Below are 25,261 nucleotides of genomic sequence, written 5' to 3'. Positions count from 1 at the left end.
ACGCCTTTGGGATCCGCACATCCCCCCCCCCCACGAGCTATGGACCCCATCTGCACTTTTTGAGATCACCCTCGATTGGAGCCATTCCCATGGGTTGAGGGATCCCCGCTTCCCCCTGTATTTTTACTTTTTTTTTCTTCCTTTTTTATATTTTATGATGTTTTTTCCGGGGCACGCCTTACACCTCAGGCCTATCTGACACTGACGCATGCAGCTGCCCCTATATACTGCACTTTAAAGAGGAGTGACCGCCGTGCTGCCCGATGCACCCGGGAGAGAAGGTGGGAGCGGGGTGGGATCTTATGTGATGTGTTGTGTTATGAGGGGTGGGGGCGGTGGGTTATACCTGAGAGGAATAATGTGAGGTCGGGGTCCGGATCTGGACGGAACTGGAGAACTATGGGGGAGTGGAACTCCGAATGGGGTGGAGGGGAGGAGACGGGGGAACTTTTTCCGTTCAAGGTGGGGAGGGAGACCAGGGACCGGAGATCCCACAGGACTTTCTGTAGTTCACTGATCGACCTCCCTATCAGTTGTACCCCTCAGCTTTGAATGGGGTCCTTCAGAGGGGACGTCTGACGTTGGTTATATGTTCCTCAAGTTGAATGTTTCTTGCCTAAATACTGTTATGTGTTATATGTGCTTTGTTACAGATTGCATTGCCATAAAAGTGTTTTACTGATAACAATGGCCGGGGGGGGGGGGGGGGTTGGATGGGGTCGGGAGTTCACAGTGCTGGCCCTGTCCATTCACCTACCCACATAGGTCTGCGCTCGTATTCCAGGCTAGATCTGGTGAGCGCTCTAGCTTATTAAGCTAATTTAGATTTCTCTCTTAGCCACACTCCCTGGTGCTGGCTTCCTAATACGCACTTTTCTACTCCCTCCTCTTCCGGACCTCTTCGGAAGACCTACTTTCTCTCCCTTACCATCCCCAACCTCTCCACCCGTCCCCTTACCCCCACCCCCACGAGCATGGACACGCTGACTATTACTTCATTGAATGCTAAAGGCCTGAACACCCCCGAAAAACGCAGGATGCTGCTCCGTGAGGTGCGCAGCCTGAGAGCGGATGTTGTACTGCTGCAGGAGACGCACTTCAGGGAAGACAAGCTCCCAATCTTAAAAAATAGATATTACCCTACGGTTTATCATTCCTCCTATTCGGAGGCGAAATCCCGAGGTGTTTCTATCCTGATAGCGGCCGGTGTACCTTGGACACTGGATGACATACAGAGGGACACGGGGGGACGCTTTCTGTTCTTGAAAGGCCGGATAGGCTCGACGGCCGTGACCCTGGCCAACCTTTACGTCCCCAATGACAACCAAGACAGCTTCCTGACAAAACACCTAGAACGACTGTCGAGATTTGCTACCGGACAACTGATTGTAGGGGGCGACTTTAATGTTCCACTGTCCCCCCGGGAAGATACTTCCTCAGGGACATCCTCGACCTCGGGGAAGATGCGGGGACGTATACAGACAGCACTTCACACCTGCCAACTGGTAGACACGTGGCGCCTATTTCACCCGGGAGAGAAAGATTTCACTTTCTTCTCCAGACCCCACCAGGTATACTCCCGGATCGACTACTTCTTGGTCCAGCATAGGAACCTGATTGCGGTCAAAGACGCTAAGATAGGATCGATAACCTGGTCGGATCACGCCCCAATAATCTTAGTATATGCCCTGTCGGACGCAGAGACGGAAAGGAGACACCCCTGGAGATTGAACGAATCCCTATTGCAAGACCCGGACATACTGGCAGACGTAGTAAAGGAGCTGGGACACTACATCTCCACCAATACCGTCCCAGATAGTGGACCGGAGGTGATCTGGGAAGCCCATAAGGCGGTAGTACGGGGCATTTTTATTAAACATGGGGCCAGACGGAAAAAACTTAGGGCGGAACAGTTGACAACATTAATGACCAAGCTGAAACTTTTAGAGACGCAACATAAACAGACGCCGACCACGCAGCTGGGACTGGAATTAGACACAGTACGACGACAGGTAACGGACGTTCTTACATATAAGGCCAAAGCAGACATCCAGATCTGCAGACGCAAGGTTTATGAGTCGGGGAACAAGTGTGGGAGGATGTTAGCCGATCATTGCGGACACAAAATAGTGCAGCGTACATACCCCACATTGTCACCAAAAGCGGACAGAAGGTGGCAATCCCACAAGCGATCGCCCGTGAATTCAGAGACTTCTATGACACCCTATACAATATACCCCCAGCGAATCTGAACCCCGACGGGGATCCCTCTCGAGACTATTTGGCCACCTCGACCATGCCAACACTGTCCGCCGAGGCCAGAGACCTGCTAGAGGAACCCATTACCTTGCAGGAACTCCAAATGGCTCTAGGTAACACCAAACCGGGCAAGGCCCCGGGCCCAGACGGCCTAACGGTAGCGTACTACAGGGCATTGCTCCCCGCCCTGGGCACACATTTGGTTGAGCTGTTCAATGGGCTGGGGACGGGAGGGAAATTACATGTGTCCACCCTACAGGCACAAATAGCCATCATTCCCAAGGAAGGGAAAGACCCAAGTCAGTGCGGTAGTTACCGCCCTATCTCACTCCTCAATGTAGACCTCAAGCTCCTGACTAAAATTGTGGCGACCAGAATTCAACAACACCTAACGGGCCTCATCCACCTCGACCAAGTGGGGTTTGTCCCTACTAGGGAAGCTAGGGACAACACGGTTAAAGTCCTTAACCTATTGCATGTTGTAAACACCACCAAAACACTGTGTCTTGGTGAGCACGGACGCCGAAAAGGCGCTCGATCGCGTCAACTGGCAATTTATGTTTGACACACCAAGACACATCGGCATGGGCCGCAGAATGCTGAACTGGATCTCGGCGACGTACACAGAGCCGACGGCTCGGGTTAGGGCTAATGGGGTGCTATCGGAGACCTTTCAAATACGAAACGGAACGAGACAGGGATGTCCCCTGTTGCCGCTGTTATTTGCGCTTACTCTCGAACCATTCCTGAGACGCGTGCGCCTGAACGCGGACATTTCGGGTGTTAAAGTGGGGGACGGGGAGTACAAGGTTTCCGCCTACGCGGACGACCTGATGTTCTCACTGACGGATCCTGAGGTATCCCTACCGAGCTTGATGAGAGAGTTTGAGGTCTATGGGCGACTGTCCAACATGAAAATTAACATGGGAAAGTCAGTGGCGATGGGGGTGGGAATTCCGAGCCCCCGTTTAGACAAGCTACGCCAAGGCTTCAGTCTGCAATGGACAGACACAGCCATAAGTTACTTGGGAACCCGCATTCCCCCGTCCCTCTCACAGCTTTTTAGACTCAACTTCCCGCCACTATTAAAAAATACCCAGAAGTTATTGGACCAATGGACAACCGGCCTCCACTCCTGGTTCGGGAGGTGCGGAATACTTAAGATGTCCATTCTCCCTAAATTTACATATCTCCTCCAGGCTCTTCCTATACACATACCGGCGGACTACTTCAAGCAGGTGCAATCCATGTTTAAAAACTTTCTGTGGGCTGGGAAACACCCCAGGATTCACAGGACAGTGTAGTCTCTACCCAAAGCACACGGCGGACTGGCCATGCCCAATATCCGCACTTATTACCACGCGGCACACTTAAACCGGCTCGTAGACTGGTGCCGACACGGGAGCACCAAACTATGGCCACACATAGAGCAGGCACAGAGCGAGTTTCCCTTGCAGAGGGCCCCATGGTGCGATGCGACTCTACCCAGATCCCTGAGGTCTCACCCACTGATAGGGACCACAACCAAAATTTGCGCGAAGATGCTATGTCAACTGGGGTCACCGCCGGGGAATTCGCCCCTACGTCCGGTACTAGGCAACCCGGAGTTCGACCCGGGGGTCCATGACGGTAGATTCCGAGCCCTGAGAGAGTCGGGTGTGAGTCAAGTCTCCCACTTTAGTATAATGGGCCGCTGGAGAACACTCGCGGAACTGATGGATCAGGAAGGGGGATTTCGGTTAGACTTTATGCGAGCAAACCAACTTAAACATTTCTTACGCACCATGACTCCCCCCCAGGCGGGAAACCCAACTCTCACGCCAATAGAGGAGATATGTTCGGAGACGGGCATACTACCACATGCATTGTCCATCTTACACAACATACTGGTCACACCGCAGGAGAGGTACCAGCTCCCCTGTATTGCGAAATGGGAACAAGAACTGCATTGCACATTCTCGGCCAAAACAAAACAACAGATCCTGGCCTTCACACACAAATCTTCTATTTGTGCTAAAATACAGGAAACAAATTACAAACTCCTGACTCGCTGGTACCGCACCCCGGCCCTACTTCACAAATTTTTTAGGTCCACATCGGACGTGTGCTGGCGCTGCCAGGAAGATGTGGGGACATTGACCCACATTTTTTGGTCCTGCCCACTGTTGAAGTCCTACTGGGCGGAGATTAGGAGGATATGGCAGAAGTTTACCGAGCGCCAGATTCCGAACGACCCGGCATACCTCCTGCTGCACGCTAACACCTACCCCGCACGCGTGTATAAAAAATCAGTGGTCCGACATCTCTTAGACGCTGCCAAGGCGTGCATCCCCGCCTGTTGGAAGTCCCCACGTCCACCTACGGTGGCAATGTGGCTCCGGAGGGTTGATGACATCAACAGAATGGAGGATCTCATCCTCACAGACCGAGACAGGCAAGAGTTGTACAAGCAGACGTGGCAGCTGTGGAACGTCTTTACCTATTCAGACGAAGGACAAATGCTCAGGGGACTGACATAGACTGTTCGACCTACATCCCCCCCTGTCTGGGAGGAATTGGCCCGGCCACTCAGTAGAGAGATGGTAGGCCGGAAGGCTGCTTAGCTCCATGCTCGCGGACACCTTCCCCCCCACTCCCCCCCTTCCTCTTTCTTCTGCTACTCTCTTCTCTTTTCCCAATTTTTTCTTTCTTTCTTTCTTTCTCTTCTACCTTTTGGTTAACGGAAAAAGAAGGGCGGGTCTGCGGATCCCTGAATTCGTACTGCACCTTATAGGTAGATGCCCTCTTGATGGCAAGTCCGTCGGGAGGGGACTAGACGCACTCGGTCTCATGGACGAGATGCTGTAGATCCATTGACTTTGTTATAACCACTGTCTTAACGTATTATACTGAGGTAAGCTGGTACGTATGAAGATGTTGCTGTTTACATGTTGCTAATGTGGTCCATGTGGACGCGCCTTTTGATGTGAGTAAATAAAGAATTTTGAAAAAAAAAGAAAACTTGTCTTGTGGCCCTCAGGTAATTTGAGTTTGAGACCCCTGAGCTAGAGTGTTAAATTTGAAATAATGAAACAATGGTTCTTTCAATTTCTTCAGTTACAGCATGCTACCCAGGCACAGGCCCGTACTCATTCTATGAGATTTATTAAATCCAGTAAAATGAAGGACTCAATGATATTGTATACCAGAGGCGCAACTAGAAACTTCAGGGCCCCGGTGCAAGAAATCATTTCTTTTTCAGTGACCTCCCTCACCTCCCCACATTCTCTTTGGATAGGGGCGGGGGCAGGGCGGTCCACGCCCACTGTCTCAGCTCTGCCTTCTCTCCCCTCATCCTCAACAGTATCAACTGACGAACCCCCCTCCTCCCGCAGCGGAGCTAACTGGCGGGCCGTTCACACTAGCAGATGAACGGGCGGGGGGGGTTTTCCGCGGCACCTCACACTGGCGGACGGATGAAGGGGGGTCTGCGGGCCCTCGTAAAGTAGCAGAACTGCGGGGCCCAGTCGCAATTGCGACTGCCGCGACCATGATAATTCCGCCACTGTTGTATACTCTAGAGCTGCACGATTCTGGCCAAAATGAGAATCACAATTTTTTTGCTTAGAATGAAGATCACGATTCTCACGGCATAAAATCTTGTCTCTCTCTGTCCTCATTATTTCCCTCCTCAGTATCACACAAGTCCCCTGTGTCACCGCACTGATGTCGTCACCGCACTGATGTCGTCACCGCACTGATGTCGTCACCGCACTGATGTCGTCACCGCACTGATGTCGTCACCGCACTGATGTCGTCACCACACTAATAATGTTGTCACCGCACTAATAATGTTGTCACCGCACTAATAATGTTGTCACCGCACTAATAATGGTGTCACCGCACTAATAATGGTGTCACCGCACTGATGGTGTCACCGCACTGATGGTGTCACAGCACTGATGTTGTCACAGCACTGATGTGGTCACCGCACTAATAATGTTGTCACCGCACTAATAATGTCACCGCACTAATAATGTTGTCACCGCACTGATGTGGTCACCGCACTGATGTTGTCACCGCACTAATAATGTTGTCACCGCACTGATGTTGTCACCACACTGATGTTGTCGCCGCACTAATAATGTTGTCGCCGCACTAATAATGTTGTCGCCGCACTAATAATGTTGTCGCCGCACTAATAATGTTGTCGCCGCACTAATAATGTTGTCGCCGCACTAATGTTGTCGCCGCACTAATGTTGTCGCCGCACTAATGTTGTCGCCGCACTAATGTTGTCGCCGCACTAATGTTGTCGCCGCACTAATGTTGTCGCCGCACTAATGTTGTCGCCGCACTAATGTTGTCGCCGCACTAATGTTGTCGCCGCACTAATGTTGTCACCGCACTAATGTTGTCACCGCACTAATGTTGTCACCGCACTAATAATGTTGTCACCGCACTGATGTTGTCACCGCACTAATAATGGTGTCACAGCACTGATGGTGTCACGCACTGATGGTGTCACGCACTGATGGTGTCACCGCACTGATGGTGTCACCGCACTGATGGTGTCACCGCACTGATGGTGTCACCGCACTGATGGTGTCACCGCACTAATAATGTTGTCACAGCACTGATGTTGTCACCGCACTAATAATGTTGTCACCGCACTAATGGTGTCACCCCACTGATGGTGTCACCCCACTGATGGTGTCACCGCACTGATGGTGTCACCGCACTGATGGTGTCACCGCACTGATGGTGTCACCGCACTGATGGTGTCACAGCACTGATGTTGTCACCGCACTAATAATGTTGTCACCGCACTAATAATGTTGTCACCGCACTAATAATGTTGTCACCGCACTAATAATGTTGTCACCGCACTAATAATGTTGTCACCGCACTAATAATGTTGTCACCGCACTAATAATGTTGTCACCGCACTAATAATGTTGTCACAGCACTGATGTTGTCACCACACTAATAATGTCGTCACCGCACTAATAATGTTGTCACCGCACCAATAATGTTGTCACCGCACCAATAATGTTGTCACCGCACCAATAATGTTGTCACCGCACTAATAATGTCACCGCACTGATGTTGTCACCGCACTAATAATGTTGTCACCGCACTGATGTTGTCACCGCACTAATAATTTTGTCACCGCACTAATAATGTTGTCACCGCACTGATGTTGTCACCGCACTAATAATGTTGTCACCGCACTGATGTTGTCACCGCACTAATAATGTTGTCACCGCACTAATAATGTTGTCACCGCACTGATGTTGTCACCGCACTAATAATGTTGTCACCGCACTAATAATGTTGTCACCGCACTAATAATGTTGTCACCGCACTAATAATGTTGTCACCGCACTAATAATGTTGTCACCGCACTAATAATGTTGTCACCGCACTAATAATGTTGTCACCGCACTAATAATGTTGTCACCGCACTAATAATGTTGTCACCGCACTAATAATGTTGTCACCGCACTAATAATGTTGTCACCGCACTGATGGTGTCACCGCACTAATAATGTTGTCACCGCACTGATGTTGTCACTGCACTAATAATGTTGTCACCGCACTAATAATGTTATCACAGCACTGATGTTGTCACCGCACTAATAATGTTGTCACCGCACTAATAATGTTGTCACCGCACTAATGTTGTCACCGCACTACTAATGTTGTCACCGCACTACTAATGTTGTCACTGCACTACTAATGTTGTCACCGCACTAATAATGTTGTCACCGCACTAATAATGTTGTCACCGCACTAATAATGTTGTCACCGCACTAATAATGTTGTCACCGCACTAATAATGTTGTCACCGCACTAATAATGTTGTCACCGCACTAATAATGTTGTCACAGCACTGATGGTGTCACCGCACTAATAATGTTGTCACCGCACTAATGTTGTCACCGCACTAATAATGTTGTCACCGCACGGATGTTGTCACCGCACTGATGGGCACTGGTGCCACTGCACAGATAATTAACTGGTGTCACCGCACTAATGGGCACTGATAATGCACTGGTGGGCACTGACATTTGGGTCTGGTTGTGGTTCCGGGGCCGATGCGGGGGGCCGAGGCCGATGTGGGGTGCTGTGCCGGGGCCGATGCGGGGTGCGGGGGCCAATGCGGGGCGCTGTGCCGGGGATGATGCGGTGGGCAATGTTATGGTGGCAATGTGCTGTGCTGGGGGAAGAAAAAAAGGAGGAACTCAGCACAGGGATGGTGAGAACCCCTCATAATGGGCACAGCGGGTGTACAGACCCGGGAACTCAGCACAGGGAAGGTGGGAACCCCTCATAATGGGCACAGCGGGTGTACAGACCCGGGAACTCAGCACAGGGATGGTGGGAACCCCTCATAATGGGCACAGCGGGTGTACAGACCCGGGAACTCAGCACAGGGATGGTGGGAACCCCTCTGTGACGAGATCCTTTCTCGCCCAGGTCCTGCTCTCCCGACACTCCTCTGCTACCAGTGAGTCAGCTTGCAGATTGCAACGTCTGATGGTCCAGTCATCCAAGGTTCCGGGATCCGAATTACAGCTATGTGCCATTCGGACCCATTGAGAACAAACACCAGGCAGGCTGTATGTAAGTTCCAACAGGACTCTTTATTTCAAGTACACAGCACACTTTTATACAGAATTTTGGAACATCCCACTCCCAACAACCGCTTTCCTATTGGTCAATTGTAAAGTATATCCAGTCTTCACTCAGGTCCCCCTTGACCATGCAAATGAGGACTTGAAATTGTCAACAGGGATTGGTCCAATAGCTTGGATAGAAAGACTTGTGTATTGAGACAGAAGCCCCAGGGGGTAATCAATGTACACAATAACCTGGTTCCAGCTAGACGGCCTGACTCCGACACCCGCTCTTAACCTGCAGAACACAATAAAAGGTATTTCGCAAGCTGGTTCCACTTAGCATTTCAAAAGCCTTGCATTGAATGTCCCTCTCCTGTGTAACATATGTCAAGTAGAAACACTTTAATATCTCAAGGTCCATGACACCCTCATAATGGGGCACAGCGGGTGTACAGACCCGGGAACTCAGCACAGGGATGGTGGGAACCCCTCATAATGGGGCACAGCGGGTGTACAGACCCGGGAACTCAGCACAGGGATGGTGGGAACCCCTCATAATGGGCACAGCGGATGTACAGACCCAGGAACTCGGCACAGGGATGGTGGGAACCCCTCATAATGGGCACAGCGGGTGTACAGACCCGGGAACTCAGCACAGGGATGGTGGGAATCCCTCATAATGGGGCACAGCGGGTGTACAGACCCGGGAATTCAGCACAGGGATGGTGGGAACCCCTCATAATGGGGCACAGCGGGTGTACAGACCCGGGAACTCAGCACATGGATGGTGGGAACCCCTCATAATGGGCACAGCGGGTGTACAGACCCGGGAACTCAGCACAGGGATGGTGGGAACCCCTCATAATGGGCACAGCGGGTGTACAAACCCAGGAAGTCAGCACAGCACAGGGATGGTGGGAACCCCTCATAATGGGCACAGCAGGTTACAGACCCAAGAAGTCAGCACAGCACAAGGATGCTGGGAACCCCCTCATAATGGGCACAGCGGGTGTAGAGACCCGGGAACTTGGCACAGGGATGGTGGGAACCCCTCATAATGGGCACAGCGGGTGTACAGACCCGGGAACTCAGCACAGGGATGGTGGGAACCCCTCATAATGGGCACAGCGGGTGTAGAGACCCGGGAACTCAGCACAGGGATGGTGGGAATCCCTCATAATGGGCACAGCGGGGGGTACAGACCCGGGAACTCAGCACAGGGATGGTGGGAACTCCTCATAATGGGCACAGCGGGTGTACAGACCCGGGAACTCACCACAGGGATGGTGGGAACCCCTCATAATGGGCACAGCGGGTGTACAGACCCGGGAACTCAGCACAGGGATGGTGGGAACCCCTCATAATGGGGCACAGCGGGTGTACAGACCCGGGAAGTCAGTGCAGGGATGGTGGGAACCCCTCATAATGGGCATAGCGGGTGTACAGACCCAGGAACTCAGCACAGGGATGGTGGGAACCCCTCATAATGGGCACAGCGGGTGTACAGACCCAGGAACTCAGCACAGGGATGGTGGGAACCCCTCATAATGGGCACAGCGGGTGTACAAACCCAGGAAGTCAGCACAGCACAGGGATGGTGGGAACCCCTCATAATGGGCATAGCGGGTGTACAGACCCAGGAACTCAGCACAGGGATGGTGGGAACCCCTCATAATGGGCACAGCGGGTGTACAGACCCGGGAACTCAGCACAGGGATGGTGGGAACCCTTCATAATGGGGCACAGCGGGTGTACAGACCCGGGAACTCAGCACAGGGATGGTGGAACCCCTCATAATGGGCACAGCGGGTGTACAGACCCGGGAACTCAGCACAGGGATGGTGGGAATCCCTCATAATGGGCACAGCGGGTGTACAGACCCAGGAACTCAGCACAGGGATGGTGGGAATCCCTCATAATGGGGCACAGCGGGTGTACAGACCCAGGAAGTCAGCACAGCACAGGGATGGTGGGAACCCCTCATAATGGGCACAGCAGGTTACAGACCCAAGAAGTCAGCACAGCACAAGGATGCTGGGAACCCCCTCATAATGGGCACAGCGGGTGTAGAGACCCGGGAACTTGGCACAGGGATGGTGGGAACCCCTCATAATGGGGCACAGCGGGTGTACAGACCCAGGAACTCAGCACAGGGATGGTGGGAACCCCTCATAATGGGCACAGCGGGTGTACAGACCCAGGAACTCAGCACAGGGATGGTGGGAACCCCTCATAATGGGCACAGCGGGTGTACAGACCCGGGAACTCCTCATAATGGGCACAGCGGGTGTACAGACCTAGGAACTCAGCACAGGGATGGTGGGAATCCCTCATGAAGGGTTCCCACCATCCCTGTTCTGTGCTGACTTCCTGTGCCTGTACTCCTGCTGTGCCCATTATGAGCGTACGAATCCGAAGCGAGTTTCGGGCACAAAATACGAAATAACGGCTAATGCGAAACGGAACTAAACAAAATGAATTTATTGACAGTGCACATGTCTGGTATATGTATACACACCACATATATAACAAGATATATATATCATCTTGTTATGTAGATATATCTGCACAGGAACAAATTATTTTATATATTTACTGGTTCCTGGAAGGAGAAGGGGAGGAGGGGAGGAGAGGTTTGCATAGAGAAGGGGGCGGTAACTTCCTCTGACACTCCCGTTGCTATTGAAACCTGATCTGAAACCATTTCACTGCTGAAATCCAGAAGTCATACAGTCTGGCTTCATGATGCCCACACTTAAGATGGCCCCAGTTAATTTCTGTTTTATAAAGTGTCTAAATGCTGTAACAACCTAACAAAACGGACCTTAGTTTACAGACTAACTGTAGTAGAATACATTAAGCTTGTGTATTACAGGGGTATTTATATTTAAAAAGTTTTTATATTTAAAATTGTGGCCGGAACTCCGCTTTAAGGCCTGTATTTTAAAGATGTTTTTTTTTTTCTACACATGTACAACTTCGGGTCACATAACTTGGTTGTAATGAAGAGTATCCCACATTCTGCTGACTGCCAAATACTTAAAAAATAATCTCTTTAGTTAGGTCAGATCCATACCTCGACACTTCCAATGCTGTATGGGTTAACTGCCATTACCTGTCAATCACGTACCTCTCCCTCATTCACAGAACACGTTACATTTTATGAAACAAAAAATGTTGCCGCGCTAAACCGATATTGAATAAACAAGTGTCCATAAAGTGTGAACAAGTGGTGCTGTGCCATTTTAGTGCAGATGAATGCCTTGATGAATATCCAGCAACAAGGAGTATGATAGATGTGCGTTTTGATCACCCAAGTGCACCTCTGATACTAATATAAAATGCCTCCTTAGCAAGAGGTACCACGCATGCCAATCCTGTATATTAGTCGATCGACTTCTGGGATGTCTTGGAGCCATGCTTGTTTTTACCGGATTTCTGTGTTTAGCACCGAAATATTTTCATAAACTTTTAAGCAGTTTTACACTGTGTGGCGGTTTTATCTTTCCTTCATGGGCCCTACATGGAGTAGACTTTACCATCAGCCATGACAGTACCACTCCTGCAATATAATGGAGGAAGCCGACTGGATCTTCTATACTTGCATATCACGCCTGTCTAGACTCTTATAATTTGGAGTCTAGACCTCTGGCAAGGAGGCATTTTATATCAATATCGGTGAAGGTGCACTTGGGTGATCAAAATGCACATTATACTCCTTGTTACTGGATGTTCATCTAGGAATTCATCTACACACTAAAAAACAGCACCGGTTCACACTTTATGGACACTTGTTTAGCGCAGCAATTTATTTACTGCTTCACGTTTATCACAATTGGTCCTGTTGTATTGTTGCCAGCAGCTTGCACTTTTGTAGTCTGTATACCTGCGCAATCATTTCTTTTGTTTATGTTGTATATTTAACCACATAATACCCGGACCAAAATGCTGCTAAAGGACCTTGCGCCTTTTGCGATTCGGCACTGCGTCGTTTTAACTGACAATTGCGCGGTCGTGTGACGTGGCTTCCAAACAAAATTGGCGTCCTTTTTCCCCCACAAATAGAGCTTTTTTTTGGTGGTATTTTATTTTTTGCGCTATAAACAAAAATAGAGCGACAATTTTGAAAAAATTCAATATTTTTTACTTTTTGCTATAATAAATATCCCACAAAAATCTATAAAAAAAAATGGCTTTCCTCAGTTTAGGCCGATATGTATTCTTCTACCTATTTTTGGTAATAAAAAAAAAAAAATCGCAATAAGCGTTTTTCGGTTGGTTTGTGCAAAATGTATAGCGTTTACAAAATAGGGGATAGTTTTATTTCATTTTTATAAAAAAATATTTTTTTACTACTAATGGCGGTGATCAGCGATTTTTCTCGTGACTGACATTATGGCGGACACTTCGGACAATTTTGACACATTTTTGGGACAATTGTCATTTTCACAGCAAAAAATGCATTTAAATTGCATTGTTTATTGTGAAAATGACAGTTGCATTTTGGGAGTTAACCACTAGGGGGCGCTGAAGGGGTTATGTGTTCCCTAATGTGTGTTTACAACTGTAGGGGGGTGTGGCTGTAGGTGTGACGTCATCGATTGTGATTCCCTGTATAAGGGATCACGCGATCGATGACGCCGCCACAGTGAAGCACGGGGAAGGTGTGTTTACACACGGCTCTCCCCGTTCTTCAGCTCCGGGGACCGATCGCCGCACTCCAGCGGCGATCGGGTCCGCGAGTCCCACGGTGCTTCGGACCGGGTCACGGGAGCACGCCCATGACCCACGGCTGGGTACTAGTACAGGACGTATATGTGCAGGAGGCGGTCCTTAAGTGGGTAATGAAAGCCATGCAAAGAGCTTTGTGACTTGCAGAGAGTTCAGAAAGCAGTTAACCCATACAGCATCAGAAGCTCAGCACTGCAAAGAGAATGTGGCTTCAATGAGAAGATTTCTACAGTAAGAAGCAGCCAGTGGGGCATGGGTCCACCAGCTTACTTATAATGAAGTGTAGGACTAGAGCTATACCCCCAAGAACTAAACTTCAGCCTTAAACAGTGGTCTGTAAAACCCAAGCTTTGGTGTGGACTACCTTTGCAGGCAGGGATATCGTCTATTACAATTTGTTCTCTAGGTAGCCCCCAAAACACCAGAGGCTTCTATGCTGCCATTAATGACAGACGAGCTGAACCCAGTCAGAGCATCCCAACTCTTTGAGAGGATGGGGTTTCTACCTAATAGCTTTAAAAAAATTGTGAAGATAGGCAAATGCAGTGTTCTTTCAGATGCATTTCACCCAATTTGAGATAAATTTGGTGTGCTGGGGATATACTATTCAGTCACCATGGTTTTTCCAAGAAAGAAGGGGAGGGGCATTTTAGTCCTGAAACGTTCATCGCTTCCGTTGGTGACTTTAAAGTAAAAAAGGTAGATATGAGGAACATTTGGTGTGCTGGTGGCTATGCAATCTATTGTTTAATGGTAACAATGCCATTTGAGTGGTCTTTTCAGCACTCTCAGTTTGAGAACCATTAGGTGGGCACTGGGAATTACCATAGTTTTCCAGACACTTCGAATTCCATTTGAGTGCTTTTTTGGTTGCATTTCACCTGCAGTTGATACAATTTGCATTTGATCTCAAACTGCCTAAAGCTGCTTTTGCATACCCATAAACTTGTACAAGAACAAAATTCTGATGTGAATTAAATCCCTTAAACAGGCAACTTTTCACACTGAATGCTTTGAACAAATGCAATAAAATTACTTTGCAAAATTAGAGCTTTTACAGCACAAAATTGTTTTTCCCTTACCTGAGCAATCTGGTAGAAGTCCACATCGGCAAAACCAAAGCACAATAGAGGCATACTGAGCCAAGAGCTTTGTCACCGACTGTTTGTTTGCTAGGTCTATAATCCCTGTTAAGCAAACAATAAAAGACAAAAATCAGGCAAACATAAGCAAGCTAGGCTTGAAAATAAGCAGGCTGGGTTTGAAAAGGCATGGAACCTGTGGATTGCATACATTTTAAGCTCCCTAAACACTTGGGCCACCTTGTGAGGGGAGGTCCGGGCTAAAGGGACCTACTCTGTTCTTTCCTCACACTTTGTCTCTTTCAATCTTTTTTACAATTTAGTTTTTCCTGTTTTTTGGTTTTGTTATACCTTTTTTTTGGTAGGATGCCGATGGGGGGGCAGTAAAAACCTCCCCAATTATACAATTCTCTCTAGATCGAGACCCCATGTTTTGGGGCATGGATCAATCTTAGACAATGTTTTTCTACCTTACCATGTTCTAGAGATCTGCCTGGCCTACAGCTTACGGTATTACTTGGTAATTATTTCTATTGGTAGATTTTTCTTGGTACTCAATTGTTGATACAAATGGTTGCGCTAAATCGGTAGTGCCAGACTGTTAGGCCTATAACTTTTGAAATTAATTGCTTTGTGTTTAGCTGGTCAGGGCCTCCAATCACTTTGGAGAATGCATCTTTTTTGCATTATTTGACATTAAGTTTTTGTACAATACGTAAAACTTCCAATAAAAACGAGTGAAAGAAAAAAAAAAAGGAGAGTTTCCTCTCAGGGTTTAGTTCTATCTTACCCATATCAAAAATGCAAAAGTGTAAACTGGGCATAATTACTTTGAATTACACATCAGAATAAAATCACATTGCCTAGAGATATTGGTGGTTATTTTGCACCCTGCAGTGTAATCAGTTTAGTCTTCTTCTTGAACATCAACATACAAGACCCGTGATAATAATGATCACACCAAGACAAGACCGTAATAAATGCAGTACCTTGTTTAGTAAGTTCCTGGGCTTCTGTAAAAGAGCGGTTTAAGACGATAGTCAGGTTGCGGAGATGCAGGTGACAGTTATGCAGAGAATGCAGTGTTTGAGGTTCAATAAAATTGCAAGATCCATCAAACAATGGAACACCTGTAGAGCAAAACAAATTTTTATAAAATTACAAAATGTAAATATGTACTTGTTGCCAAACAATACTCCAAATATTACATTATACTGAAACTTACACAGTCTGTCAAATTCCCGCTTTACAAGAGCCACTTTATTCCATGTCCACTCCAGAACAAATCGCAAGTTGACTGCAGATCTTGGTTGCTCTTAAAACAAATATAAAATAATTTAGTCATTACTTCCTAACAAAGCAGACTATAACATAGCACTGCAGGATCAATAATCAATCTTTACCTTCTGCAGTCCACAGTTTGATGTAACGAGTTAAAAGGCTTATTGAACCAGTTTCTACAGCTGTTGATAACACAGCTTGTAATTGTTCTTCCTAGAAATTGAAATGTTTTAAATGACTCCAAGTTTTGCTGGTATACCAATGTTGAAAAAAAAAAAAAAAGTGCTTACTTGACTCATGCTTGAAGGCTGGACATGAGCCAGTCTTGGAGACAACAGACCAGCAACTAAACATCGACTATAGACATCAGGAAGATTTTCCTTCAAGGAAGAGCCAGAATTCTTCAAAAAGTACAGAGTCTAGTTTAAAAAGCAAACAAACGGTGCTGCTTTAAATATTCTGATCAACCAACCATGATTATATGCTATTGTGAGGGCCTACAAATGGATGGTTTAGTACTAGCCAACAGCCAGTAGTGTTTGGGCTCTGGCCAAGCAGGATTTAAAAAAAAGCCTACAGTTGTAGAGTTCCATCCCAAGCACCCAACAAAAGAAAATGAGCAATGTATACAATGATGTGGTCATTAAACGATTCAGTTTCCACGTACATTTACTGCGGCAGGTTGGCACGAGCACGCAAAATCATGTACCCATCTTCTTACGCGCGATTTAGGGGGCGTGAGCCAATCTGTGGGTCTGGTGGTTGTGTACATCGGCACACCGCTGAGCTGTCGGAGGAAAGGTGAGAGATCATGTTTCAGCCAAGCTGAATCACAATCTCTTTTCGTCCAGTGAATCCACTCCTCCCCCATTAGAAACACCTACCAGGGAACACATTTACCCCCATGATCACCCCCTGGTGTTAACCACTTCCCAGCCAATGCAATTTATACAGTAATCAGTGCATTTTTATAGCACCGATCACCAAAAAAAAAAAAAAGTAAATACAAGTCCCTAAACCTATCCTGTAGTTTGGTTTGCGCAAAGGTTATAGCGTCTACAAATCAATATATGCCTATTGGGATTTTTTTTAACTTAAAATATGTAGCAGAATACATATTGACATCAATTAATGAAGAAAATTGCTTTTTTTAATTTTTTGGGGATATGCATTATAGTAGAAAGTATTATTTTTTTATAAAATCCTATAAAAGTTGTTCGAATGACTGGGACCACAATGACGTCACTCCCATGCATGCGCGCAGTAGCCACGGCATGGCACTCGGCATGCATGTGCTCTGAATGCAGACCGTCATTGCACATGCCATCGCTGATGTGAAAATCTCCTAAAGGGTACACGTTCAGGGGATATTCATTGTACCTGCAATTCTAAAATTCCTAGTAATTAAAAGTTCTAAAAGAGTCTACTTCTGCTTTAAAATCTACTGTTGATTTTCAAAATTGTTTTATGCAGCTGCATCCACTGTAATCCCAGGCAGCCAAAATGTAATAAAGACCTGCTATAAGTTTACCACAAAACTTCAGTTTTTTACTAAAAACATGGCCAGGAGGTCCATATTTTATATTAGCACAATTCTGCACTTGTACAACAAAGGGGAATTTATAGCAAAGCTCCACCCAAAAGGGGAAGCTCTGTTTGACCGCCCCCCCCCCCCTCTGCCGCCACATTCACAGGTCTCAGAAGACTGTAACCCATTGACAAAGCTCAGCGAGCTTAGCGCAGTAGGAGACCGGGGCTGTGAGGACACAATGTCCGAATATTAAAAATCAGCAGATGCAGGATTTGTACCTGCTGACCTAATTTTTTTTTAGGGGCCTGTGTAATATTATAGTAAATTTACCTTGTAGCTTGTTTTGTTTTTTGGTCTAGCAAAACTGATGAATCTCATTTATGATTTACAGATAATATGAATTATTCCAGAGCTCAGCAAACATGTGGCATCTTAAAAATAAGGGGGGGAGATATTTAAATAAATCATACTGCAAACAAAATCACACAGACATGGCTTTTTTGTTTCAGAACTCACAAATTGTATGCAGCCAACTTGACCAACATGGCAAATTACTGTAAAGCCAATGCTGACCCTAGATCCCATTTTCTATCCAGCAACTGTCATGGCCAGGACGACAGATAATTGCTAGTGTCTTTATCCATAGGCAATAACCACATGATCAGACAGGCTGGTTGTTTGATTGATCGACTTGGGTACAATCAGCCCTGCCATACATTGCTCGAATCTCTGGTCCCTGCTGAACCAGCTGAGATTCAAACGGCCTATGGTCAGTTTACCAGAGAACCATACATGATTATCAAACAAAAGATGCACTTCTAGCAGCCAGATTTGCCAATGTGGATAGTGTGAGTAACTAAATGCCAATTCTTCCTTCATATGAAACATTAAAAGACAATTTTCAGGCTTACTGTATCTTTTAACTTGTTTAGGCAAAGTTAGCCCAAACAGCTTTCTATGCTAAGCAATGTCCCCACTGGGCCACTGTATAAAAATGGTATGTAGCCCTGGCTTCATACACTATATACACACAGCCTTGTGTTTTGGAACCGAAGGGAGAATTTCCATAGCGGAGGCTACAGTTTATATAGCACGCCCAGCTGATGCGCTTGTAAGCTGTTCATTTGGATCAGCTTGACCCTTGGGTTTGGGGAGGGAATGCCGATGATCTGCATCAATTTAAAAAGCTTCAATTTTAAGAAGACAAAATATGCAAACAAACAACCACCATGTTATGTGTATGCAGATATACATGAAGTCTGTATAATCTGATTACCAATAAAACCTTTGTGATTTTAAGACAGGGTATAATTAGTACTTATATAAAATACCCAGTGGATGTATTTTTATTATAATTAATTTGATCATTATGCTGCCAAGGTTCTTGAAAGGTCCCACCCCATAAACCTGTGAGGCCATTTCTGTTAAATCTATAGTTCTCATCAGTCCAGATTTTATACACCTAGAATTGTTCCCTTGCATCTCAGTTTCATCAAGCTTTTTAATAGATGCTTTATAAAAAATTAAAATATGATTATGTGTCATACTTTGGAAAATATCCACTGATATTAAAGTACAGAACAGTTACAGCCAATCCCTGTCCAAAAAATGGAGTTACACTTACCGGTAACGTCCTTTCCAGTAGTCTTTCAGGACAGCCACAATAGAGAGATAGGCTCCTCCTCTTCCTGTAGGAAACACTGCACAGCCTTCAAATTCTCTCCTCCCCTTGCCAGACCTCAGTTTTTTTACGAGTACCTCCGGTCCGCTGGGGAGACACAAGAACATGTTAGTAATCCATAATTAAACACCAATGTCATACTATGTTCCTGGACTAAAGACAATCACTCCAATCTTCGGGTGGGTAACCAGGGCTGTCCTGAAAGACTACTGGAAAGGACGTTACCGGTAAGTGTAACTCCATTTTTCCCTATCCGTCTTTCAGGACAGCCACAATAGAGAGGATAATCGAGTACTTACAATTAGGGTGGGACCACGGCTTGCAAGACTTTTCTCCCAAAGGCTTGTTCGCCTGCTGACACCAAGTCTACTCTATAGTGTTTGACGAAGGTGGCGTAGCTGGACCAAGTTGCGGCTCTGCATATTTGATCAGGTGTCGCTCCAGCCCTTTCAGCCTGAGAAGCAGCTACTGCTCGAGTAGAGTGTGCCTTTATTCCTGTAGGGACTTCCCTACCAGTCAAGGAATAAGCCTGCCCAATAACTAATCTAAGCCATCTAGCAATAGTGCGTCGAGATGCTTTCTGTCCCTTTCTGGCCCCTGAAAACAAAACAAACAAAGAGTCTGACTTCCTAAAACTTTGAGTCAACTCCAAGTACTGTAGGATACATCTCCTGACATCTAGTGTACTAAACCTGAATTCCTTCTCACCTGAGGGATTGGAACAAAACGAAGGCAATACAACCTCCTGGCTTCTATGAAACTTAGAAGCAACTTTAGGCAGAAAGGCCGGATCGGTTTTAAAAACAACCCGATCCGGGAAAATAACGCAAAAAGGAGGTCGTATGGACAGGGCTTCCAACTCGCTGACTCTCCTGGCAGTGGTCACTGCAACTAAAAAGACTGTTTTTAACGTTAAATCTCTTAACAAACATTTGTCTAATGGTTCAAAAGGCAACCCTGTTAGCACCTGTAAGACTAACGAAAGATCCCACTTGGGGAAGGGGAGTCCCTGAGAAGGCTTCTGTCTGGACAAAGCCTTAAAGAACCTAATAATCCAAGGATCTGCGGCCAGAGGTCTTTCTAGATATACACTAAGGGCTGAGACCTGACCCTTTAGGGTACTCACTGATAACCCCTTATCTGCCCCACACTGGAGAAACTCCAGGACGGATGTGGAGCTCTGTACTGGAAAAGAACCTTCTCGGCACCACGCATTGAACCTTTCTATAGATAGAACGAGTCTCCTTTTTCCTGCTGTTAAGAAGAGTGGCAGTTAGCTTCTCTGAAAACCCTCTAGATCTCAGTAAGGTCTCTTCAGTAGCCATGCCGCCAGGTTCCACCTGTGTACCTGGGGGCAGAGTACTGGTCCCTGTGAGAGGAGATCCTCTCGTAGTGGCAGAAAAAAGGGGGGGGTTCTACGGTCAGTTGCTTGAGGACCGAGAACCAAGCCCTCTTGGGCCAGTGAGGTGCAACTAGAATTAGCGAAGTCTTCTCCAGTTGAAATTTCCTTAGGACCAGAGGTAGAAGGACTGGCGGAGGGAATGCGTAGCAAATCCTGAAGTGCCAGGTTTGGGACAAGGCATCTACCCCTCTTGTTCCCTCCCCCTTGCTCTGAGAGAAAAAACAAGGGGTTTTTGCGTTTGCTCTGGACGCAAAGAGGTCTATCTCCGGAGCACCCCACTTCTTGACCAGGAGATGGAAGACTTCCTGATTGAGGGCCCATTCGCCCTCTCTTAGTTGGCTTCGGCTGAGAAAATCCGCTGTACTGTTTTCTATCCCTTTTAGGAAAACAGCTGACAGGGATAGGGTGTTCGCCTCTGCCCAGTGAAAAATCTCTGCTGTTATGGCCGACAGAGCTATGCACCTGGTGCCACCCTGTTTGTTCAAGTAGGCCACGGAGACATTGTCTGACCTCACCTGAACGTGGTGCCCCTGTAGTTTTTCCTGGAAGAATATGAGGGCTAGACCGACCGCCCTCAGTTCCTTCCAGTTGGAGGAATTTTTCAGCTCTGCATTTTTCCAGAGGCCTTGCGCTGGAAGCGACCCCAGGTGAGCACCCCAGCCCCTGCCGCTTGCGTCTGTGGTAAGAACCTGTGGGAACGGAATATGCCACAGTCGACCTTGCGACAAATTGGAGATTTTTCTCCACCACCAGAGAGACCTCTTTACATGGGATGGGACCTGTACTAGGATGTCTAGCCGTTCTATGCTGTGATCCCAGATTTTTAGCAGGAAGGCCTGCAGGGTCCGAAAGTGAGAACCTGCCCACTGGACAGCCGGGAGGGTGGAGGTTAACAAACCCAATGTTGACATCAGGGATCTGATTGATACCTGATGACTGCCCTGAAGGGCAGCTACCGCCCTGTCTAATTTCAGAGCCTTCTCTAAGGGAAGAAAAACCCTTAAAGGGTGGAGTCCAAAAGGTACCCCAAGTACGGAATGCGTTGAGAGGGTATTAGGCTGGACTTGTCTAAGTTTAACAGCCACCCTAGAGCCGTAAGGGTCTTCTTGGTTAAGTCTAGGTCCCTGCGTAGTTGTTCTGGAGATGCCGCAAAGAGAAGCAGGTCGTCCAAGTATGCTATTATGCCTACCCCCTGGAGCCGCAGAAAGGCTATAGGTTCCGCCAGGACCTTTGTGAACACGCGGGGCGAGGAGGATAGACCGAATGGCAAGGCCTGGAACTGAAGGTGCACCACCGTTGTTCCTAAGTCTATCGCTAGACGCAGAAACTCCTGAGACCCCTCTGCAATGGGTACGTGCAGGTACGCGTCTGAGGTCCAGGGAGACCATAAAGCAATTCTGAGGTAGGAGGGCCCTGACCGAAAAAATTGACTCCATACGGAATCCCTTGTACGCAACTGACCTGTTCAGTGGTTTTAGGTTTAGGATTAACCTGTACTTCCCAGAAGGTTTCCTTACCACGAAAATATGGGAGTAAAACCCCTTTTTTTCTTCCACTTTTGGGACTCTGAGGACAACATTTTGATCCTCCAGGTCCTTCAAGGCCCCTATCAGAGCTTCTGCCTTTCCCTTGTCTCTGGGAAGCTGAGTGACCAGGTACCTTTGAGGGGGAGGGAATGAAAATTCCAGTGAGTACCCCCTTCTGATGATCTCCAAGACATACCTGTTGGGGGGAAAAGGACTCCCATTGTGGAAGGAAGTCCCCCAACCTTCCCCCCACCCTGATCTGGGAGTCATTGTTTCTTAGGGGGCTGGTCAGGAGGGCGAAAAATCGCTCCCCTTCCCCTTCCCCTGGGTGTCCAGGTCTTTTTCTGGGCTTCTGTTTTAGGGACCCCTGTGTTTCTTTGGGGACGAAACCCCCTCCCTTTCAGTGGGGCTTTATGTTTGAAAGGGAAAGATTTTTTCTTATCCGCCGTGCGGTCTAAGACTGACTCCAGACCTGGGCCAAACAGGAGGTCCCCTGTGAACGGAATTCCACATAGTTTGGACTTGGAAGCAATGTCCCCTGACCAGGTCTTGAGCCAGAGCGCTCTTCTGGCAGAATTAGCTAGAGCTGCCGACCTCGCCGACATGCGAACTGACTCTGCCAAAGCATCAGCAATATAGGCCACCCCTTTTAAAATTGTAGGGAAGGAAGCTAAGATAGTGTCCTTATCTGTCCCGGCCTCAATGTGTTCTTGAATTTTTGAGAGCCAATGCTCCAAATTACGGGCCACTACCGTAACTGCCAATTCTGGCTTTAAGTTCCCAATTACGGACTCCCATGTCTTTTTCAATAGAGAGTCCGCCCTTTTGTCCATGGCATCTGTCAGATTGCCCATATCCTCAAATGCCAAGTCGGTTTTCTTGGAAACCTGGGAAAAGGCCGCATCTAATCTAGGCATTTTATTCCAAACGGAAGTGGGGTCTTCTGAGAAGGGAAATCTTTTAAGGGACCGAGAAAAAAAGGGCTTCCTTTCAGGGTCTTGCCACTCCTTCTTAACAGTATTTACTAGAAGTTCGTGAACCGGGAAGACCCTACCCTTGTATTCCCCCAGACCTTTGTACATCTGGTCGTGGAGGCTAAGGGGCTTATTGTCTGTGTGAATGCCTAGGGTCGTGTAAATAGCCCCTAGTAATTCCTCAACGTCGTCAAGAGACAATTTATACCTAGAAGACTTCTTGGGCTCACCGTCCTGGTCTTCTTCATCTGATCCTGATGGGAGTCGGAAGCAACATTCTCTTACAGAGTGGGTTGTACCTGAGAAGGGCCTGCAAAATCAACTGCTACTGCTGAAGGGTCAGGAGAAACAGGAGCAGGACCCTGATCGTCAGGATGGGTTGTAACCTGTGTGGGGTCCAAAGGGGGCTGCATTCTTTTAAACAGTGATTTAAAGGAAGAAAACGTAGAAGCCAGTTCTTTAACAGATGCTGCTAAACTATCTTCCTGTTCTGCATCCCTTTCCCTAACAAGAGAAAGTATGCAGTCTCTACATAGCACTTTAGACCAAGAGTCAGGAAGAGAGTCCCTACAGGAGGCACATTTTTTCCTTGAACTATGTGCCCTTCCCGTTTTCTCTAGGCTTTTCTGAAAGATAAGAAAGGGGCCCCCCACACATTAATGATTAAACCAACAATTTACATACAAAAGTGTTTTTTTTTTTTTTTTTTTTAAAACAGCGGTTACAACCCTGGGGGAATCCCTGGACAGACACTACTGCTGGGTTCCCTCTGTCTTCTCCCCCTCCCCCCCAACCACCAAGGGGCATTAGAGGGGAAAAAAGACAAAAGCCTAAGGTTCGGGATCCCTCCCCAGGAAAACCCTTACCTGAGGCTGGCTGGAGGAAGCGTCCTTGGTCGGGCAATGCTCCGGAGAAGTCGCCGACATTGCGGTGGTTGCGCTTGTCCTACTCGCCCCAGCGAGTATCAGACTCCTCCAGCAGACGCGTGGGTCCCTATCAGCGCCGCGACCCGGAACCGGAAGTCGCGGGTCAAAGGGGAACGTTTCCGGAGCACGTCACCCGCCATTCGGCCCGCGAATTTTGAGAGATGAATGCGGCCTGAGAAAGGAGGGCGCTTGGATCTGCCCCCCCACGCCTCGGTCCTGTGGACACGATAGGGACCCCCCGCAAGCCGGCTGCCGTGCTCGACACGGATTGGGCTGCGTTTCGGCGGTAAGTCCTCGCCTGTTTTCCCAGGAAAGCCCCTGCTCCCTTTGATAGGAAAGTCTCTGTAGCCACAGTCCCCCGACTGCCCAGCTCTGATTCCTCTGCAGTGTCTCCCCACCGGAGGAAACACTAAGAACTGAGGTCTGGCAAGGGGAGGAGAGAATTTGAAGGCTGTGCAGTGTTTCCTACAGGAAGAGGAGGAGCCTATCTCTCTATTGTGGCTGTCCTGAAAGACGGATAGGGAAAATAAGGTTTTCACATTTCCTACTAATTTTTGTCCGCAAAAATAATGTTTTGCCATTACACCATTTGAAAAGTCTAAGCTAATAGCTTAGGGGAGGAAAAAAAACACACACACACACACACACACACAAACTACATAGGGGGGGGGGGGGGGAACGTAAACTGCAAAACATGACAGACAGCAATTATCTATGAACAAAGCAAACCCATATGCGATTTTTTTTTCTGGATTACAAAACACCACAAAGAAAATTATGCCTGTACTTGGCTGGCCTTAGCCAGTGCCTGCTTCAGTGATCTGTACTACTGTAAATTTAGATAAATTCAATAGCAGTTATTGAGCAAGGACTTGGTCTTTAACATGATACACGTTCCACTGACCTGCAATTTGGTGAAATGCAGCAATGTTGTAAAGAGTCTCATTTTGTTACTCTAAATTTAATAATTACCAAAATTGTAAGTGCCGGGGTAGTAAAACTGCTCTGGAGGAGGGTATGATGTTGGCGCTCCTCTGCTAAAACTACGCTCATGCACAAGCATATCAAATATGTTGTCCTGAGTCACATTCAGCACAGATTCGAGGGACCAGAATACAAAGTAGGAGCAATTCCTGAGAAACTGACCAGGCCTGGAATAAAAAAAATTGTATGATGAAAAAAATGTAAGAATCCAGAGAGATATAAAGACCATGATAAATCCAAAGAAAGATCCAAGTGACATCAAACTGAATTCCTCAGTAC

At 47.4% G+C, this 25,261-nt stretch overlaps 1 protein-coding gene across 1 annotated transcript in view; it reads right to left on the bottom strand.

Moving 5' to 3' along the window:
• Nucleotides 1-25,261, bottom strand: part of LOC120928965 (protein ELYS-like) — a 192,765-nt gene that overhangs the window by 99,463 nt on the left and 68,041 nt on the right. The window contains 7 exon segments of the mRNA XM_040340111.1: nucleotides 14,678-14,782; nucleotides 15,667-15,807; nucleotides 15,903-15,992; nucleotides 16,081-16,171; nucleotides 16,249-16,377; nucleotides 17,850-17,920; nucleotides 24,971-25,149. Of these exon segments, the coding sequence (XP_040196045.1) occupies nucleotides 14,678-14,782; nucleotides 15,667-15,807; nucleotides 15,903-15,992; nucleotides 16,081-16,171; nucleotides 16,249-16,377; nucleotides 17,850-17,920; nucleotides 24,971-25,149 (806 nt within the window).

This window comes from Rana temporaria, chromosome 1 (assembly GCF_905171775.1).
Source record: "Rana temporaria chromosome 1, aRanTem1.1, whole genome shotgun sequence".
Lineage (NCBI taxonomy): Eukaryota > Metazoa > Chordata > Amphibia > Anura > Ranidae > Rana > Rana temporaria.
The sequence above is the reverse complement of the archived record's forward strand: the minus strand, read 5'-3'. Positions and strand labels throughout refer to the sequence as shown.